Source organism: Clytia hemisphaerica, unplaced genomic scaffold, assembly GCF_902728285.1.
Source record: "Clytia hemisphaerica strain Z4C2 unplaced genomic scaffold, Clytia hemisphaerica genome assembly, whole genome shotgun sequence".
NCBI classification, from domain to species: Eukaryota; Metazoa; Cnidaria; class Hydrozoa; order Leptothecata; family Clytiidae; genus Clytia; species Clytia hemisphaerica.
The window spans coordinates 707,895-727,704 of record NW_027103962.1 but is presented as its reverse complement, the minus strand read 5'-3'; the positions used below and the strand labels follow the sequence as shown (position 1 = coordinate 727,704).

At 35.6% G+C, this 19,810-nt stretch overlaps 3 protein-coding genes across 3 annotated transcripts; 2 read left to right on the top strand and 1 right to left on the bottom strand.

Moving 5' to 3' along the window:
• Window positions 1–366: 366 nt before the first annotated feature.
• On the top strand, window positions 367–1,377 carry LOC136810310 (uncharacterized). Its single transcript, XM_067066873.1, has 2 exons — window positions 367–454; window positions 748–1,377. Exons 1-2 carry the CDS (start codon window positions 418–420, stop codon window positions 1,230–1,232), a joined length of 522 nt encoding a protein of 173 aa, XP_066922974.1. The 5' UTR covers window positions 367–417; the 3' UTR covers window positions 1,233–1,377.
• Window positions 1,378–4,738: 3,361 nt separating this feature from the next.
• On the top strand, window positions 4,739–6,275 carry LOC136810309 (uncharacterized). The gene is made up of 2 exons (XM_067066872.1): window positions 4,739–4,830; window positions 5,434–6,275. Exons 1-2 carry the CDS (start codon window positions 4,794–4,796, stop codon window positions 5,916–5,918), a joined length of 522 nt encoding a protein of 173 aa, XP_066922973.1. The 5' UTR covers window positions 4,739–4,793; the 3' UTR covers window positions 5,919–6,275.
• Window positions 6,276–10,749: 4,474 nt separating this feature from the next.
• On the bottom strand, window positions 10,750–19,581 carry LOC136810220 (uncharacterized). Its single transcript, XM_067066791.1, has 4 exons — window positions 19,134–19,581; window positions 16,731–16,856; window positions 14,615–14,805; window positions 10,750–13,059 (listed from the first exon to the last, which is right to left on the bottom strand). The coding sequence occupies exons 1-4, from the start codon at window positions 19,450–19,452 to the stop codon at window positions 11,710–11,712; spliced, it is 1,986 nt and encodes a 661-aa protein (XP_066922892.1). The 5' UTR covers window positions 19,453–19,581; the 3' UTR covers window positions 10,750–11,709.
• Between the last annotated feature and the right edge of the window lie 229 nt (window positions 19,582–19,810).

Below are 19,810 nucleotides of genomic sequence, written 5' to 3'. Positions count from 1 at the left end.
CTGATGTTATTGTTCATATGGTCAATTTGCTATAGTTTCAGATTTTCAAAAGTTTGTGAAACAAGGACTCGCAATGAGGAAGTACCCTAGTCATGATTGTTTGTCAAAAGATAAGAAGAATTCCTTTGTTTAGGGTGTCATCGTGTTATGCAACTGATTGAAATATTTTCAGGTATTCATTTTCGCGAAAAAGGAAATGATACAAAGGGAAAATGAAGAATTAATTTGTATTTAATTACATTAGAAAACCCAATTAAAATGACAGCCCGGTATCAATATTTTGAAGTATTTCAAAATAACAAGGAAGTAAGGTACGCATAAATAGACCTAGACTTTTTCAAAATAATCATTCAACAAATTGAAACAAATCAAGAAGAATCAATAGCTAAAGTTTGCTCAAAACATAATATAATAAAAATGAAGTCACTCATTTTCTTAGCAGGGATTGTTGCAGGTATGTTTCGCCTACATTTCGGATAAATATTTTAAGCAAGTTTGAATTTTTTCTAGTCATAGTGCTGCCAACTAACTTTCTTTTTATAGCTTTCTACTCAACCCATATTGAGGGTTTAGACATATGAAGTTTACTCTTCCTTAACTTTCACCATTTTATGTCGTGAAAAAGTCTGATCCACCTCTTATAAAAATAGAAATTGAACAAAACTAACATACCCTGGTCCTCAAAGTTGTTGAAATGACTAAAACTGTCAATGTGTGTAAAAAAATTGTTTTTTTTTTCAATTTTAGTATGCAGTGGATTATCAGCACCTGATGTCACTGGGACCACACCACCAGCTGTCCCATGTCCAAACACTTTATGTAAAGGAAAAGCTGATGGAAACTTTGCTTATGTCAACCCAACCAACTACAAACTCGTGAAGAACTACTTCGTCCAATGTCTCGGAGGAAATGCTTATTGTCAAGCTTGTTGGCCATTTAGTTTGGAATTCAGTCCACGATGCAACCAATGTTTGTATGGTTCAAATGATGAATGTGTCACCACTCTTCCATTCCAACCAGCCACCACTTTCCAATGCCCAGACAAATGTCCCCACCGTGGACCAAAATTCACCGGAAATATTGCTGACCCAGCTGAAAAACGACAATACGTTGCATGCTGGGAAGGAGTCACTGTTGGATGTGTTGCTTGTCCAGGAAGATTAGAATTCAACGAAAGCGAAAATGCTTGCTTGTTCGAAGGAAAATACATCACTGAACCAACAAAGAACTAAGCGTCATATTTTTAAATAATTTAGTAGATAAATATTTTTATGAAAACCGAAATTATTTCTTCATTCGTACGGCTTTTTAGTATTCTCTAAGCCGTACCAAAGTTTTTCAATTCTCTAATTGATCTTTCTATGATTTTATATTCAATCTTCAATTTCTCATTTTCAGTTTTCTTTTTCCATACTTTGTCTCGCGATATTTGACATTCGATGTGCTATTAAATTTGTCACTTTCTACAGCTGTTCCACTTCACCAAACTACAACATTAATCTAGTTGATGGAGGATCGCATTAATGAATAGCTTTTTACTGTCTATAATTCTTTGTAAAACCGAAAAATACACGTTTTTTTATTTCTTCATGCTTCGCTAACACACTTTGTGCTTTATTTTGGCTCTTTATTCTGATATTTCCAGTTATTTGTCTTCTCAATTCTCTCAGTATTGCATCTTTTTTTCTCAATTCATGTCATTTTGTAGCCACATTCAAACTGAAAATATCCATTTTGGACATTCCCAAGGCATTTCTTTTAAGACATTCTACTCTATCAACGGGCCTTATATTGCATATTCGGAACTTTTTCTTAACGTTTTGATAAAATTTTTCTAGTATTTATTAGTCTCAAATTTATCAATACCATTTTTTCTCTTAAAACCTTGAAATATACGAAAATTATATTCTATCAAACCTTAATTTAATTCTTGTACAAAATCTCATTTTTGAAAATGTAACGAAAGAAAACTATTAAAGTTTGAAATGCGCCCGGTTTCAAAACTTATCACACCAACGTATCAGCGAGACTCGATTTATCTGATATTCCGATGACGTACTGGCGGCCCTCCACGCTAAAGCTCTAAAAGAGCGGACCAATATACCACCGGAGAGGAATGATGTGCCGCATCCCCAATCGAGTTAAACAGCTCTTGCGCGTAAACCCATAAATATTTCAGTTGGACTCGCCAATCCCCGAAAACAAGAGCTTGGCTACCAGACCTCCCGCTGTAAAATTCTTGACGCGGTCTCGCAAAATTCCGTAATGTAAACCTTCCAGATGTTGTAAATTTTCCCGGCCTTCAGAGCTTTAGCGTGTCGGATGAAAATTTCACCATCTGGGTGCCAGATAACGGTTAGATCCAACCCGGTGGATGACTCGCGGTCATTAATTGCCAAAAATGGCCTGAAACTCATATTCACGGTGATGTTTAAACCTGTTAAAACCGATTAAGATCTATTCATGCTATTCATGGTGTAATCTTTTCGTCAATTGACAATCTGAATCAAAACAATTGGCCACCATTATTGGTGGCAAAACATTTGTGCTCCCCAATGCTTTCCAATCAAGGACCCCGGAAAAATAAAAGAAAAGCTTAATGCAGAAGTCCAAACGCTTAAAAACGAAGAAAAAACTCTTCATTGAAATTCTTTAATTATCTACAATAGATTTCTAAAAGATATTTAATTCTATTATATTGCGTTACAAGTTATTAATCTTTCTTTTTCGTAAGCCCCCGCTTTAAGACCAACTAACTGTCAGCTATACTGTGATTTGACGTCAAATCTTGTCTTGATGGTACTGACGTCGGTATGTTTTTGAGCTTCCAAGAGGCTGTATTTCTTTTTGTGTTTGAGTCAGAGAGTTGCTGTAATACACGTTTTTGCTCCGAATTTCATGCTCTTTCAGATGGTACCAATCATTTTCGTTTATTTCGAATTTTGAAAATCAGCAATTTTCCTACCCCTCTTTTTTCCTTGCAGTTTTGCCAATGGCGTCACTATTTTGGTCATAAAAAGTTTTCCTGGGCCTAATCCGCGTCCTCCCTCTCAAAAATATCTTATAAAATAATACACTGTTCTTTGAAATGGAATAAAAATAGCTAGGTCATAAAAAAGATGTCACGGGACCCCAGGCTTGCCCCCCTACTAATATCCATCTTATCGAGAAAATCAGTGTCACCTGTTTTACACCCCTATATTAGTGACCCTCAAATCCGCTTTGATGAATAACCCGATGTAAATAATTTCTGAAGTGGGCTTGATTTTTCCTTAAATTCAATAGAAATTTTACACCCCAGGCCGAATTCGGAAATCCATCGTTAAACCCCAGTCATTAGTTACATCATGTACCACTCGGTAAAAATTTCCAGATTTTTTGCAAAAAGCAGCCCAGTAAAGTAAAAGTATCTCTTATAATTTTTTAACTGCTTATTCCCATCATAATCTATTCCAAGATTATCAAAAATCCCGATCACCTTGCCACGGGATAAATCGAGCTGAATATTATCTATTATCACCCAGAGAGATCTTGAGATCTCAAAAAAATTAAATTCCACAGTTAGCGTTGTCTGTCAGCCAAAAAAGTTAGCTTTTTTTTGTCCATTTTGGCTGTACTCGTTTGCCATAACATAGAATCTTCGCTATTTCTTTCTCAGGGAACGATATTTTCGGATATACTAGGCTTCTATAAGAAAGTCAGGTCTATACATTTCTGTGGATTTTTCCCACGGTGTTGGAGTAGCCATTTGATAAAATGATAGTCGAACAAAGGAATTCTTCTTATCTTTTGACAAACAATCATTACCAGGATACTTCTTCACTTCGAGTCCTTGTATACGTATTTCTTTATGTAAAGATAATATAATATTTTGGACAGCTATGTAACATCGTTTAAATGGCATTCACGGTCAAGATGTACGTCAATAAGTGGCATTTAAGGCAGCGAATTGTACATAAATTGGTTTTGCTACATAGAAAAACGGGGGAAAAGCTTCTTTCTCGATTAATTAAACGAGCCCCCCCCCCCCCCCCCCCCCAGTGGTAACTCTAATCACGATATCACGCAATTTTTGCCTTCAATTACGATCAAGCAAATAAGCAAAAAAAAAATGGACAATCACGCATCCATTTGAAAAAGTCCAAATCACGTATCATGGCTCCAAAATCTTTCAAATCACGATCACCTTTTGACCTCTCATCACGCGATCACGCTTCAAAAAAGTCCCTATAAAGTCATCACGAAAACTGTTTTTGGGGCCTCATTAAACATTCTGATGTTATTGTTCTTATGGTCAATTTTCTATAGTTTCAGATTTTCAAAGATTTGTGAAACAAGGACTCGCAATGAGGAAGTACCCTGCCCAGCTGGCACACAACGTTGTTTCAACATTCATCTAACGTTATATGGACGTTGTGAACGTTAAATAAACGTTGAAACAACGTTGTGTGCCAGCTGGGTGGCCTGGATTGTTTGTCAAAAGATAAGAAGAATTCCTTTGTTTAGGGTGTCATCGTGTTATGCAACTGATTGAAATATTTTCCGGTATTCATTTTCGCGAAAAAGGAAATGATACAAAGGGAAAATGAAGAATTAATTTGTATTTGATTACATTAGAAAACCCAATTAAAATGACAGCCCGGTATCAATATTTTGAAGTGTTTCAAAATAACAAGGAAGTAAGGTACGTATAAATAGACCTAGACTTTTTCAAAATAATCATTCAACAACTTGAAACAAACTAATCAAGAAGAATCAATACCAAAGTTTGCTCAAAACATAATATAATAAAAATGAAGTCACTCATTTTCTTAGCAGGGATTGTTGCAGGTATGTTTCCCCTAGATTTCGGATTAATATTTTAAGCAAGTTTGAATTTTTTTCTAGTCACCCAGCTGGCATACAATGTTGTTTCAACGTTCATTTAACGTTATATGACGTTGTGAACGTTAGATAAACGTTGAAACAACGTTGTGTGCCAGCTGGGCAGTGCTGCAAACTAATTTTCTTTTTATAGATTTCTACTCAACCCATATTGAGGGTGTAGACATATGAACCATAAAACAAAAGAAAGTCCGAAAAGATTCATTCTGACATCAAAAATCTTGAAGTAACAGACGAAGTGATCTCATGTAAAAATGCATTTTTACATGAGATCACTTCGTCTGCTACTTCAAGATTTTTGATGTCAGAATGAATCTTTTCGGACTTTCTTTTGTTTTATGGTTTTTAAAATTATCGGCTGGTTATGGATTGTAGACATATGAAGTTTACTCTTCCTTAACTTTCACCATTTTATGTTTGTGAAAAAATCTGATCCACCTCTTATAAAAAGAGAAATTGAACAAAACTAACATACCCTGGTCCTCAAAGTTGTTGAAATGACTAAAACTGTCAATGTGTGTAACAAAAATTGTTTTTTTTCAATTTTAGTATGCAGTGGATTATCAGCACCTGATGTCACTGGAACCACACCACCAGCTGTCCCATGTCCAAACACTTTATGTAAAGGAAAAGCTGATGGAAACTTTGCTTATGTCAACCCAACCAACTATAAACTCGTCAAGAACTATTTCGTCCAATGTCTCGGAGGAAATGCTTATTGTCAAGCATGCTGGCCACTCAGTTTGGAATTCAGCCCACGATGCAACCAATGTTTGTACGGTTCAAATGATGAATGTGTCACCACTCTTCCATTCCAACCAGCCACCACTTTCCAATGCCCAGACAAATGTCCCCACCGTGGACCTAAATTCACCGGAAACATTGCTGACCCAGCTGAAAAACGACAATACGTTGCATGCTGGGAAGGAGTCACTGTTGGATGTGTTGCTTGTCCAGGAAATTTGGAATTCAACGAAAGCGAAAATGCTTGCTTGTTTGAAGGAAAATACATCACTGAACCAACAAAGAACTAAGCCTCATATTTTTAAATAATTTAGATAAATATTTTTATGAAAACCGAAATTATTTCTTCATTCGTACGGCTTTTTTGTATTCTCTAGGCCGTACCAAAGTTTTTCAATTCTCTAATTGATCTTTCTATGATTTTATATTCAATCTTCAATTTCTCATTTTCAGTTTTCTTTTTTCCATACTTTGTCTTGCTATATTTGACTTTCAACGTGCTTTTAAATTTGTCACTTTCTACAGCTGTTTTCTACATTGGATATTTTCTACTTGAATATTCTTAGTTTAATATAATACACACGTATATCTTTAGTATTTCATCTTTGGAGTTTTTAGAAAATATATTATTATTGCATCAATTTCAATTTAACTTAAACATTCTATTCGATCGTCTTTGGTTTGAATAAGGCATTTGTTAGATCGTTTTGACGAAGATCTTTTGAAAGAAATACAGAAACTTGACCACTTGTACCATAATGCCCTATAATAATACTTACTGGGCAAGTCTCGCCACTAATGTGGTTTTTACCGACCCAATATGCACCATATCCCATCTCAAGAAGATCGTATAACTATATGAGATCAAAGTCTTTGATGTCTCTTTAGTCTTTTTTTTAATCAAGTCTGTTAAAAATCTCAAATATAAAAGTTATCATATACACACAAAGAAAAAATTTAATGAAACTTTTTTTGCTGACGTCATCGTTTCAGAAGCATCATTAAATGTGTAAAAAACTCATCATCAATAGTTTAAACTTGGCTTGCAAGGATCCAGAAAGTTTGGAGAGAGCTGAAAACAAAATATCAACAAATCGGTTAAAGCTCACATCGATAATTTTTTGTAGGGATTTTGACTAAATATTCAAGGATTCAATGTAATGAGAGATTTTACTTTTAATTTAGAGAAAAAAACGAGGTACAAAATGGCAGTTTCTTCGGCAAATTCATCGAATTTACAATTTCAAGAGCGTTAGAAAGGACTTTTACAAAAATGCCACCGCTCTCTTCTTCTTTCGAGTTTTTTATTCGACTTCTGGGCGAGTTATGAAGCCAACTCTTGACTCGGTTGGTCTGGCTAGAGAAGTTACACGCGTTACACGTTGATGATTTTCGGTAAATTCTAATGTGTTTTGACGCAAGTGTGATTTTTTCGCTACTGCAAGAGATTTGAAACTTTAAAGTGACGTCAAAGATCGAATGCTTTAGAACCCAAAAATCTTGGCCAAAGTGGGATAGGCTAGCTAAATCCTTTTAAGAATCAAAAGTTGTCACAAAAAATTACAATATAGATCACAGATCTACATACACCCTTACATTCTATTGAAGAGAAAAGAGAATTTCAGATTGTCGGGGTTTGGCGATATTTTCGTCGATTCGATCGGTGAACGGCTCAAAATTGACGCAGTCATCAGTGGAAGAAAAAACATTACTGTCCCGCTAAAGAAGCTTCTCCTTTGTTTGGTTCATCGAAGATCTAATATTACTGCGAGAGATTTTCAGTGATCACAAAAAAGAAATCAGTTTACGTCGGTGTTTTTTTTGAATGCACCAAAATGACTTTTATGAAATGTTTAAAATTAGCTTTTTCGCAATATCTTCTTCAATTTCAGAAATTTTTGCGGACTTTATTTTCAGGAATGACGTTTTTTCCACAAGGATTCCATTGATACATGTATCGGAGGAATTTTGGATCAAATGCTCCAGAAAATTAAGATTTTCTGATTTTGCTATAGCAATCTTTTAAAACGTCTAAAAAAACTATTGTTGCTACTATGAATTTTCGAAATTAAATTTAAGGAATAGAAAAGGATGAAGAATTCCACAATTTTCGATTTTGGGTGACATAAAAATGTCACTCTTTCGGTGAATATTTTGTTCTTTTCTGAAAGATACACTCTTTATTATTACACTTACGCAATTTTCATCATCAAAATCACATCCATTCGTTTTTAAAAAACTCTATTAGACAACCTTGTTTTTTATCGATATTTTTGGAATATCTCATCTTTTTCTACTCCTTTTCTAACAATTTACATAGTACATCATTAGTGGGGTTAATTTCAGGACGGGAACTTTTATAGATAAGGAGAAATTAACTGCGGAATTGTTCAAGCCTTCTTCTCATCCTAGATTACTTCTAATTTTGTCATTAAATTGTAGCTGTTCAACTCATCCAATTAAGGGAGCGGTCATAAAGTATCTACTAGAGGGGGGTAGAGGATATTTTGAAAAATCGAAAAAAAATTTCGCACCCTCTCCCCTAACCTGGAAAAAATTTTCGAACCCCCCCTCATAAGGCCCAATATTTTTTCGCACCCCCCCCCCCTACTAAGAAAGTTTTACGCGAAAAAGAATTCATCCAGATGCGGTACAAAGAGTATTATTTGTTTGTATGACAGTTTTTTATGTCTAAATAAGGTAAGGGAGATAGTTTAGCCCTGTTAAGTTAAAGTATAACAGGGTTAAGACAAGAATCATCAAGTGGTTTTCTCTGAGCTTCTGAAAAATTTGGAAAAAAATACGGCTTATTTTCCCCAGTAGCGACCTGGCTTAATTTTCTGGGGGTGCAAACTATGAAATTGGCGCCCCATGTATTTTTTGTCCTTACTTGCGCCTTCCATTATTAAGTGAAAATATTAAACTGTAAGAGCAGTATGGTTGAAAGTAACGCCCGGAATCTTTGAGTCAAGAAACTTAGAATTTGTTTTTTGTAATTTGAAATGTTAAGGTGTTTTGACATTAGCAGATGCTAAGGAGGCGCAACCATGGTTTGCGCGGATGGGCGAAAATTTCAATATTTTTCACCACCATTTTAGCTAAAAGACACTTTGTTTTGGCAAATTTCTTTTAAGAAGTACTTTTTCAAACCACTCTGATGAGCTGTGAGAGCCACTAATCTACTTCCCTCACCTAGCTCAATGTTACAAACCAAAAGGGCAAGGCGATGATGTCCAAATAATGGCAATATGAAATGTACATATATCCAATAAGATAAATTATGAGTTGTCGGCCGTAAGGCCGAAAAATTTTTGCAATCTTCAAACGTAAAACTATGAAATTAGACTTCCTACATTTTTCTCTTGAGTTTCCCAAAAAAAATTGGAACCCCCCCCTACCCTACCCCCCCCCCTAAACCCCAAAAAAAATTTCCCCCAGGAACCCCCCCCCAACCCCCCCCCTAAACCCTCGAAAAAAATTTTTAACCCCCCCCCCCTAAACCTCGAAAAAAATTTCCCCAGTACTTTTTTCCCCAAATTAGTAACTATTTCCTAGGACAAAAGTACTCCCGGGAATACATTTTTCCTAGCGAGATTGTCACCTTTTCCAAGAAAAAAGTATTCCCCACAGATACTATGCTGGGAAGTCAATTTTTCATAAAAGTTTGTATTTTAAACCAACTTTGAACTTAAAGTCAAAGTTTCAGAACTATGGTCGATAAATTTAATACAAACGTTTTGCTCTAAAACAAACCTCTAATTTTTTGTTTCAAGTCTTTTTTTTCTAACAAGGGTGTAAATATTCTGAAAAAAAATCCTGCAAAACTTGTAATCGAAGGAGCCGATATTTCATGTGAATAGCCCAAATGTAAAGTCTGTCTCAATATAATTCTTAGGAAAATGGGTAAAAATGGTCACAAAAGGGTGAAAATAAAGACATTTTTAAGTTAAAACATCCCAAGGCTTTAAAAGATTTGGATGTTTTTATAAAAAAACGTGTAACGTGTAACAATAAGCGAGAAAAACTCTCTTTCATCGTAAATAAACAAGATGTTTTTCTTTCGATATTGGTCTTTAATGCTTGAGTTAATCTATGGACGGAAGGCATATAAATTTGTTCATACTTTTAATTATCTATTTTTGTGAGTACGATTAAGTAAAGTAATTAAAGAGGGTAATACTTAATTAGCTATTATAGTTTCTCATTAGCAACGTGACGCAGGGATAGTAATTTATCATTACAGGGTTAAATGACGTATGGTGGATCATTGTATCAGAAATATTCTTCAATTTCTTATGTAAGTTCGAGGAAATATTTCAACAAAATTTTCCGGTAAATCGGTATAAAAGCCGAGTGTAAATTCAAAAAAAAGTATCACACTTTGATCACAAGTCTGACAAAGAAACACCAGTACTTCCAGCTTCAACAAAAGAAGAGCTCAACAAACAACAATGAAGACTTTCATTCTCTTGGCAACAACCTTGGTAGCATGCAATGCTCTGACGGCACCTCCAATCACTGGAACAACACCACCAGCTGTTGATTGTCCAAACACTTTATGTAAAGGAAAAGCTGATGGAAATTTTGCATATTCTGATCCATCAACCTATAAGCTCAACAAAAACTACTTTTTACAATGTCTTGGAGGAAGTGCTTATTGTCAAGCTTGTTGGCCACTCAGTTTGGAATTCAGTCCAAGATGCAACCAATGTTTATACTCTTCAGCTGATGAATGTGTCACCACAAAACCATGGGAACCAGCAACCACCTTCGAATGTCCAGACAAATGCCCAGAACGTGGACCAGAATTCACTGGAAACATTGCTGATCCACACCAATCACGACAGTACATTGGATGTTGGGAAGGAGTGACTGTTGGATGTATTGCATGCCCAGGAAACTTAATGTTTAACGAACAAGAAAACGCTTGCTTATTCGAAGGAAAATACATCACTGAACCAACAAAGAACTAAGAAGATATTCAATTTTCTGATTAGATATTATATTTTAATTTTCCACACGAAGCGACATATAAACAGCATTTCTTTATATTGACAATACTTAAGTATAAAATTATGTATTTGATTTTTTTCTCGATAGATTTGAATTTAAATGAAGATTAATTTGAATAAACATTGCTTTCGATCATTTTTCTATCAGCTCAATAATAAATCATGTCTCTGGAATTAAAAGTAACAATATGTAAAATGGATTAGCAAAAAAATTCTGTACCTAACGATATACAAAATAATTTGCAAAATATTTTGATAGAGGTATTATGTACAAAAGCCTAAGAAATACTTTGTATAATATGGCCCTAATATCTTGTTATTAATATCTTTATAATATCCTAGAGGGTTACAAAAATCCAAAAATCTCAAATTAGTCCCTCTAAGGGTCTGAAAATTCACGAGTTTTAGGGAATACTTTTGATCTCGAGAGAAATAATTAAAAGAAAAATCTCTCTAAGAGTAAGACATTTTTCAAAAATCGAAGAAAATTTTTCAAAACAGTTTCTCTAGCTATAAGGGGCATTTTTTCACCAAACATTTCCGGTCTCTCTAATAAGGGTCAATTTTCGGAGGTCCCGTCCGCACATACCCTTATCCACCAACTCTATTTTCCCTACCCTGATCGGAGGCAATAGGAAATGTAAGAAAGTCAATGTCACTGAAATTGACTTGCTATAGCGTCAATACCTAATGAACATCAAAGACCTATTTCGAGAAAAAATGATAATCTAAAAGAACGTAAAATAAAAAATAAAAACATTTTAAAAGACATATCCAGTAAAATCAATCAAAATGAATAAAAGAAAACAGAAAACGACAAATCCAATCAAAATTGCGGCAAGATGAAGACAGAGCCTGAAGTCAGGTATGGTACCAAAGAGTTAGCACTTCCTGCTACCCATGAGTCACCTGTCATCTTTACCAGAAAAATAGAGTATGGAAAAATAGAAGAGCAGTGTTGATCAGACACTGCTGAAGGATTAATCTAGTGCTCCCCTTTTTTCCTGAATTTCCATCAAAGATGCTAAGATTATAATATGGGTCTTAAGTATAGTTTAGTCAATACTTCTCACATAAAAAAATAGACTAATACCAAATGCATCAGTATAATGAGTTTGGTGACACTTGCAAAGCTATTTGGGACACTTCCACTCTCGACATTTTTTTTGGGCTTTTTGTAGCACGTTCCATTCCATGGCTCACTACCAACACAATGATGACAATAATAAAGACCGTTAGGATCCCATTTCTCCTTAATTTTTAACAGCTTTGTATATTCTTCTTTACCCCAAAAATTGGTTTGGAAATCAGGCTCAAAGTAATCAGCTTGATTGAAATATGAACCAGCACCCGGTGTTGCTTTGCGCAAATTATTCATCGCCTCTTTAAATCTTTCCATTGAACTGCAGTTCTGAAGATCCTCAGTACCACATAAGGACTTCACTAAGTTGAGATCAGATGTGTTATACTGGAACTTGTTTGGTATGTTCGGGTTGTAGTACCTAACTCCAAAAGAAACCAGAATTAATCCGATAGATTCTTTGACATTTGAAGCGAAAGGCATATCTTTGAGTTGGTCAAGAGCATGTTGGCTTGCTTTGTATTGACCTTTATTGAGAGGAATTGCAACTGGGATGGAAGAAGGGAGCTTTGGTAATTCGACAAGGAAATTGGCCAATCGTCTAGCATCGTCACGAGTGGAAATCTGGTCAAATCGAAGATACCTACTATTTAAAGCAAACAGCCAATATTCGGACACTTCCCGATGATCTCCGTCCCAATAAAATGTACGGTTAGGTTCTTTTGAGTTATAAGGCGATTGAACAGTAGCAGGATTGTTTAAAGTCCAATAGTCTTTGGCAGGGATTTCTTCAAGTTTAATATTCCACTCGGGATAAGCTCGACGTTTCCAGCCTTCTAGATTAATTTTTATTCTATCCCAAGATGCTTCGGCCTCATTGAGTGTTAGATTAGTTGCCATCATTCTAAACTGAACCGTCCAGGCATCTGGGTAGAGTGCAGATGGGGTTGGAAGGATTCTCAACTGGTCTCCCCATTTTGAGCCACTGAAGTCTAAGTCGTAAAAGGTGAAGAAAAGATAGAAGAAATCTGGCAGATACCTCGATTCCTTTATCAAGACATAACTTTCACCTGTCGAAATAAACGATTTAGGCAGTGGAAAAGTACGAAAAGTCAATGAAGACACCACACCAAATCCAAAACCACCACCACGTAACGCATAAAACAAATCTGAATTCTGACATTTTGATGCTATTACTTTTTTACCATCAGCAGTGATAACTGTAGCTTGAAGAAGATTGGAGGCAGCCATTCCATACATCTTTGAGAAGCTACCATAACCACCTCCTATGGTAAATCCAACAACACCAACACTTGTACAGCCACCTCCTTGAACATACTATGAAACAAAAGAATATATCAATCAAAATTGAACATCAAATCGAGGCTATCTCAAATGACTTGTATTTTCAAATATGTCATTGCAACCAACCATTTCGAAAGTTCATGTTATTCTACCTTTATAAGTCTCACTCGATGCCCTTTTATACATCATTTCCTCGTATGTTAATTGTTTTATAAAAACCGGAATTATAAGATACTCTTTTTTGGTTGAAGAATCCAAAAAAATTGTCCCAAGGTCTAAAAAGTTTAGCAAAAGGCGCTAAGGAGCAGCCAAGCGAGGAGGGGGAGTTTGGACCAATACTGGAGCAATGATCGTCAAGGAGATTCAAAGTTATATGTGATACAGGGGTGTTGCATCATTCATAGAAATAGAACCTTATGTATTGGTACCGTGAAAAAGCACAGGCCCAAATCATATATCGACCTGTGCCGACCAATCCAGATTCTATTCAGCACACAATCAAAGCAGAGAAAAGTAACCATGACGACAATCCAAGATCTTGGATTGAGCTCAAAGTTGATATTTTTATTCCCGTCGTTGAAAACAAAACTCAGAAATGTGATCAATGCTTTTTAAAAAGAGTCAGTGATAGACTTCATAACATAAAGTCTGTCTATTATTTCGATTCAATTAAAGTAACATTTAATAATTAAAAGTTTAGTAATTACTATTATACCATCATATAAAAGATTTCTTTCGAAATAAACTCATTTCAATAGCGCTTCGTCGTATAAACGTCATGATTATTACTTCTCTCATTTGACCGAAATTCAATCCCACAATCCTTTTCGTCTTAATTCAAAAGTCGTGAAAGTTATTACTTTTTCATTGTAACTGAGTGTAATATGCGTGCAAGCGTAATAAACGCAAAGGGTGATGGGATTGAATTTCAGTCAAACATAAAAATCAATGTCTATGTTTAGATTCGCGACGGTATGCTATTACACTTGGAGGTTTCTGGGGAATTCGTAAATAGTAAACTGCATACTAATACAGTCTGCTAGACATAACCTGAGATCAGATTGTGGTTGTTTTCTGCCCACCACGCTGAAGCTCTAAAGGGATGGGTGAAAACATAACAATCTGACGAAAATGCAATCTCGAAATCGTAAGGATCGCGTTCGTCTAAAAGGACTGGGGATGACAACAAAGTTGCGTGATTGTGTTTATGAATAGGGCGCCGTATCAGTTTTTGACTTTCTGGCGCACAACAAGATTCTTGTTGTAAAATTTTCCGCGGGAGGACTATTTTCCTCAGATGTATAATTTTCAAGTGCCTTCAGAGGTTTACCGTGCACGTAAGAAAATTATGAACAGCTGTTATCAGGTTAGCTAGACATTAATATGGTATTATTTACTCTTCATCTTTGATTCTTTCTACTGTGATTAGATTGACACATGCACGATAGAATTTTTATTATTGGTCTTCAGAGGTTGATATATTCTTTGAAAACTCAAAAATCTCTTTCTACTGTGTCTAATTTTTGTATTGAAAAAACAAGCAATTTCAGTCTTGGGAATAAGATTAAACAGTATCAAGGGGATTTACCAAATTTCTCGGTGTTGCTTCTGCATAAACATCCATCCATGTCAACCCCGCACCCGTGGTTACTGCTCCATAACTCTCTGTATCACTACAACCTTCAGGTTTAAAAGTGTCGTGAAATTCAAGTTGTTTCATATTGTAAGTCCAAATAAGTAGAGAATTTGGTGCATTCGATCTTCCATAATAATCATGCCCTAAAGAATTAAGTTTTTGATCAAATTTAAGAGGTTTGCAGAGGCTCGTGACTATATTTGACTTTCGTTAAATTGAAACCGAACGGGAAACAGGCGCGGCGGAGCAACCGTAAAAGTGGGTAGGCTGAAGGCTCAAAATGAGATAAAATTCCCTAAGAATTCGAGAAAAAAAACCGCATTTATTTTCTCAAAAGTGGGGAGGCTGAAGTGAGTCCCCCCTGTCTCTCCGCTTCCAACGGGCCTGAGGAAGTCTGATTTGTTCAATAGTGAGATTTGATTCAAAGAAAGGGTTTTTTTGCAATGGTTTCGTCTTGACTAAGATTAGCTCGAGCTATAGAAAGATTCTTTCTAATATCAGAAGAACTAGCGAGATTCCGCTATATATCTCTTCAAATAACTGAGGGCAATATTCATATATTCATACTTTATCCAATCTCACGAAGCCGAGCCAGACGACTCATGATCAGGAAAAGTTGAATATGTATTGTATCCACAAATGATTCGTTTGCAACTTAACTTAAAAAGTAAGCCATCTTTTTTTCAGGCTGAAGCTTTTCTCTTGTGTGCTTAATTGTAGGGGGTGGAATAAGCAGGGAGTGGGTACTCCAGATAAAGTCTGGTGCTCATAATCTAGCAGTCAACTATAGACCAGTGAGTCTAACATCAGTAGTTTGTAAACTAATGGAGTCAATCTTATGAGAGCATATCACTAAATACTTTACAAACCTAAAGTTGCTATCTCAAAAGCAATACGGCTTTATCAGCAGACATTCTACTGTCACTCAACTAGAGAAGTACATAGACAAATGCTGCGAAATTATGTCGGAAGCTAAAGTCGTCAACTGCATATATTTCGATTTCGCGAAAACGTTTGATACTGTGCCCCATCGCTGACTTTGCAAAAAGTTAGAAGGATATGGAATCACTGAAACAACCAAGAATTTGATAACATCTTTTCTTAAGGGAAGAAAGCAATTAGTGAAAGTGAACCGATTTCACTCAAAGCTAGACGATTTAATCAGCGGTATATCACAAGGAAATGTATTAGGACCTCTACTTTTTGTGCTGTATATAAACGATCTTCCTGAAAAAGTTGTTTCCGACCTATTACTTTTTGCAGATGACACGAAAATATTCAAAGAGGTCAATTCCATCAATGATTCTCTTGTCATTCAGAAGGATGTAGATACATTGAATGAATGGCCTAAAGATTGGCTCTTAAAGTTCCATCCCAATAAATGTCATGTTTTAACACTTGGCAAACTAGCAAACATAAAGCACGCACATCCATATTATCTCGCTGGTAATCAACTGGAGCATGTTTTCGAGAAGAAAGAAAGCGAATTAGCACTTGGTATTATCAGAAGGGGGTTTGATAATCTTACTCTTAAGACCATAACCACACTATACTCCGTCTTTGTGAGTCCACTCCTGCTCGTCTTTTCAACAAGCACAAAATCGCTATCTAATTCAAATGTTATCAAAGTTTTAGCTTTTATTGTCTCCACTGCAAATTATATTGAGACGGACTTTAACTCAGAAAGCTAAAGGAAGCTAAAATTTCCGAGTTAAAAAAATGAAAAATAACTGCGAAAGTTATAAAAAGCTAAATAAACCGAGTTATGAAATGTAAAATGACGTAACTAAATTTAAAAAATGACGTCATAACTCGGGATAACTCGTTTTTTTTTGTAACTCGGTTTTTTTTTTAGCTCGGAAAAAACAACTCGGAAATTCTGGGTCTCTTATAAAGTGATATGGGGGGAGGGGGTGATTTTTTTCTCCAAAAATTGCAAAATGATCCCCCTACAATTAAGCATACAGGAGTAGTTATTTTTTTATTTGGAATCTTTCAGGATCAAATAATTAGGCTATTAGAAGAAAACGTTAAAAATCGAAATATCTTGACTTTATGATGCACGTACCTGTACCCTTGACAACCAAACGAAGTTTATGGTGAGCAGCAAATTTGACGGCAGCCGAAATATCATCTTCATTCAAAGCTTCAACTACGTATTCACTTTGACTAGCTGTCCATGCACCAGCTTGCCCTAATGAAAAAATACAAACACGATAAATCCAACCCAGCTGGCACACAACGTTGTTTCAACATCCATCCAACGTTATATGGACGTTGTGAACGTTAAATAAGCGTTAAAAGAACGTTGTGTGCCAGCTGGGAATAGATAGTTTGTTTTTCTCTACTTGTTCTAACCCTTTTTTTGGAAATTTTGCACTCTTTATATCAATACCATCTCAAGAAGTGTTGGGCCATTAATTCTATTTCAGCCTAGAAACCCTTAATAAAATTGAGTAAAATACTTTTTACTAACGTCAGCATGAACTACTTAAAATTTGAGGACTAGCATTTGACGAACCGTCAATGGCCGTTTTTGATTCGTTAAATTTTTTTCACAGGCAGTGTCTTTTAGGAGAGCTGAAAGTTTTTCATTTTCAAAGTTTGTATTATATACGAAGTGACGTTTGAAGTAGGTAACAAGAAAGCCTAAGTGGCGTACAGGCCCAGCAGTGTTAGTAGTGTCAACGACATATTTTTTCATTGCAGAGTCGCTATACAACTTAATTTACAGGAGGGAATTTTTTCTATATATGGAACAACTCGAGTCGGGCGAGCAATAAAGAATTAATTACTTTAATTTTTTGGAGATAAGTATTTCTTAGTGCATAATATAGAAAGATTTGACCTTGTCACTCGGAGGCACAGATATCTGTAAAGCCCGAAGGGCTAGATAGGCAACTTTAAGCTTTCTCCAGCAAAGAAAAGTGAAGCAAAAATTTGACTTTTTAAATTTCGTGCCGATGGATAGGATCTAGCATTTTAATTGTTTTCGGGGCGCGAGATCAAAAAAAAGTAGGCGGCAAACGCTATTTCACATCTCTCAAACCGGTGAAATTGCATATTTTAGTCACGTGACTTTGGTAGGAAATAGGCTTCACTTTTCGATAAAAGCCGCAAATCTAGCCCTTCGGGCTTTACAGATCTGTGCTCGGAGGTATCAATTATATGTGGATTTTTACGCATGCGCGTAATATTACGATCGTCAATTTTCAGCCTGGACTCGGTAATTGTTACAAACATACAGACTATCACTATTAATATATAGATACTAACCCTTTAAGAGCCAATGTTGAGGAAATTGGGCATGGGCTATTTAGAGAGCGAAGCCCTCCTGTAATGCCCAGTTTGAGTTAGAAATCGCCATTTTTAGTCTAACTTGTAAGAATTGGATTTTGACAGCTTTTTGACCATTTTTGATCCAATAACCTCAAAATTTTGCCCCGTTTTACTTTATTCTGCCCTCTAGTGAATTGATTTGAAGTTTAACCACTGGGCACCTTTCCGTCATTCAGTCAGGTATGCACACCAAAGGCAACCAAAAGAAAGAGGAGACTCTAAGCTACACGTTTTTTTTTTTAAGAAACACACTTTTAAGAAACATGAGGCTCAGAATGCCTGAAAACTAAGAAACATCTAAGAAACATGCTGAGGCTGAGAACGAGAAAATAGCATTTTCAATTCGTTTTTTTTAAGAACCTTCCATAAAGGTTCCAGAAATATACATACATAACAGTTAGAGACACTTGAGAAAGTCAGAAAATCAATTTAAGAAGAAAGGAAAGTACCGTAGATTAGTCAATTAGACTATTGTATTATCGACATGCGTCCTTTAAGCTTGACAAAGTTTAGAAACATGTAAGAAACATTTAAGGCTCAAAAGGCCTATTTCTTAAGAAACATTGAGGCTGCTTGGCAAAACTAGTTTCTTAAAAAAAAACGTGTATCCGGAGATATAGGTGTTTAAAGTTTCCACTACACGTTTTTTTATAAGAATGGTGTAAATCCATTTCATCATGGATATTCTTAACTTTTTGGGAAAAATCATCCTAAAATACTCTTACAGCATTCTAAAGTCAGGATCCTAATTCAGACTAGATTTAACATTTAGTACATACGTCTCAAGCATAAAGTGGCATTTTTGTGAAACAGGTGACCCCTACTTGGGGGTAATTGACAATTTATAATTGAAAATGCTCTAAAAATGGCATTCTTAGCTTGGCTAGCAAAATTCCATGATGGTGGTATTCTTAGGATTCTTCTTAATTTTTCGGCCATTTTCATCATGAACATTCTTATAAATTGTATTCTTATATAAAAAAGCGTGTAGCGGTTTTCTTAAAACACTTAGAAAAGAAGGAGTGTGGCACTTAAAGGACTAAAAAGGATATTCTGCCCGCATCATCTCAATTTCATTCAGTAAGTAAAAATTCATAAAGAGCAAAATGAAAAATTCGTAAAAGTCTGTTACCTGTTGACTGGGTAGCTCCAGAGAAAGTTTGCAACCAAAAGGGATCTTGTTTAAAGTTGTTCACAGCTGCTTGACAAGACTCTGGATTGTCTTTCAGATTCTTCTTATCAAGGCATGCTGCAAATGGGGATACTGGCAATCTCAATCGACCATTGACAGTTGTATTCAATTTGGTCCATTCTTGTTTTGAAGGCCAACATGGCTCAGTTGGACCACACCAGCATCCCTTAATCTGCTTTTTTTCATCAGCGTTCAAAGGTTCAATAGCTGATAAACAAATCAACAAAATGTATTGCACTTTTAGAAACTTGATGCACATTTTTTTTTCCAGCAATTTTAAAACTTTTGCATTGATACACAGTTCTGATAATCAAAACATTTAGATTAACCCTCTGCAGTTAAAATACCCTCTTTCTTGTACAGTATTCCAAATTTATACTCCAAGTGTAAGTGGGTGTGATATTTGATGCTATTAATGGTTTTCTCAAACAATATCGTCTAAATCACCTAAATTATACTATGCCTAAATTAAGCAGGCTGAGAAATGTTGTTTTTTTGTTAACGAAACGATATCCATATGCGGTTTTAGATGTCGAAGAGATTTGTAATTTTATTGTCTTTTAACGAGTGTTGCACTCCTTCGTAGTTTCTCTATTGTCTTAAATTTGCCAGTGATA

What these genes read in the sequence shown, in the direction of transcription:
- LOC136810310 (XM_067066873.1), top strand. Translation starts at nt 418, where the DNA reads ATGAAGTCACTCATTTTCTTAGCAGGGATTGTTGCAG. An exon ending in CTTAGCAGGGATTGTTGCAG is followed by an intron (nt 455 to 747) that starts GTATGTTTCGCC and finishes TTTCAATTTTAG; the next exon opens with TATGCAGTGGATTATCAGCA.
- LOC136810309 (XM_067066872.1), top strand. Translation starts at nt 4,794, where the DNA reads ATGAAGTCACTCATTTTCTTAGCAGGGATTGTTGCAG. An exon ending in CTTAGCAGGGATTGTTGCAG is followed by an intron (nt 4,831 to 5,433) that starts GTATGTTTCCCC and finishes TTTCAATTTTAG; the next exon opens with TATGCAGTGGATTATCAGCA.
- LOC136810220 (XM_067066791.1), bottom strand. Translation starts at nt 19,452, where the DNA reads ATGTGCATCAAGTTTCTAAAAGTGCAATACATTTTGTTGATTTGTTTA. An exon ending in TTTGGTTGTCAAGGGTACAG is followed by an intron (nt 14,806 to 16,730) that starts GTACGTGCATCA and finishes TTAATTCTTTAG; the next exon opens with GGCATGATTATTATGGAAGA. An exon ending in AAGCAACACCGAGAAATTTG is followed by an intron (nt 13,060 to 14,614) that starts GTAAATCCCCTT and finishes TTTGTTTCATAG; the next exon opens with TATGTTCAAGGAGGTGGCTG.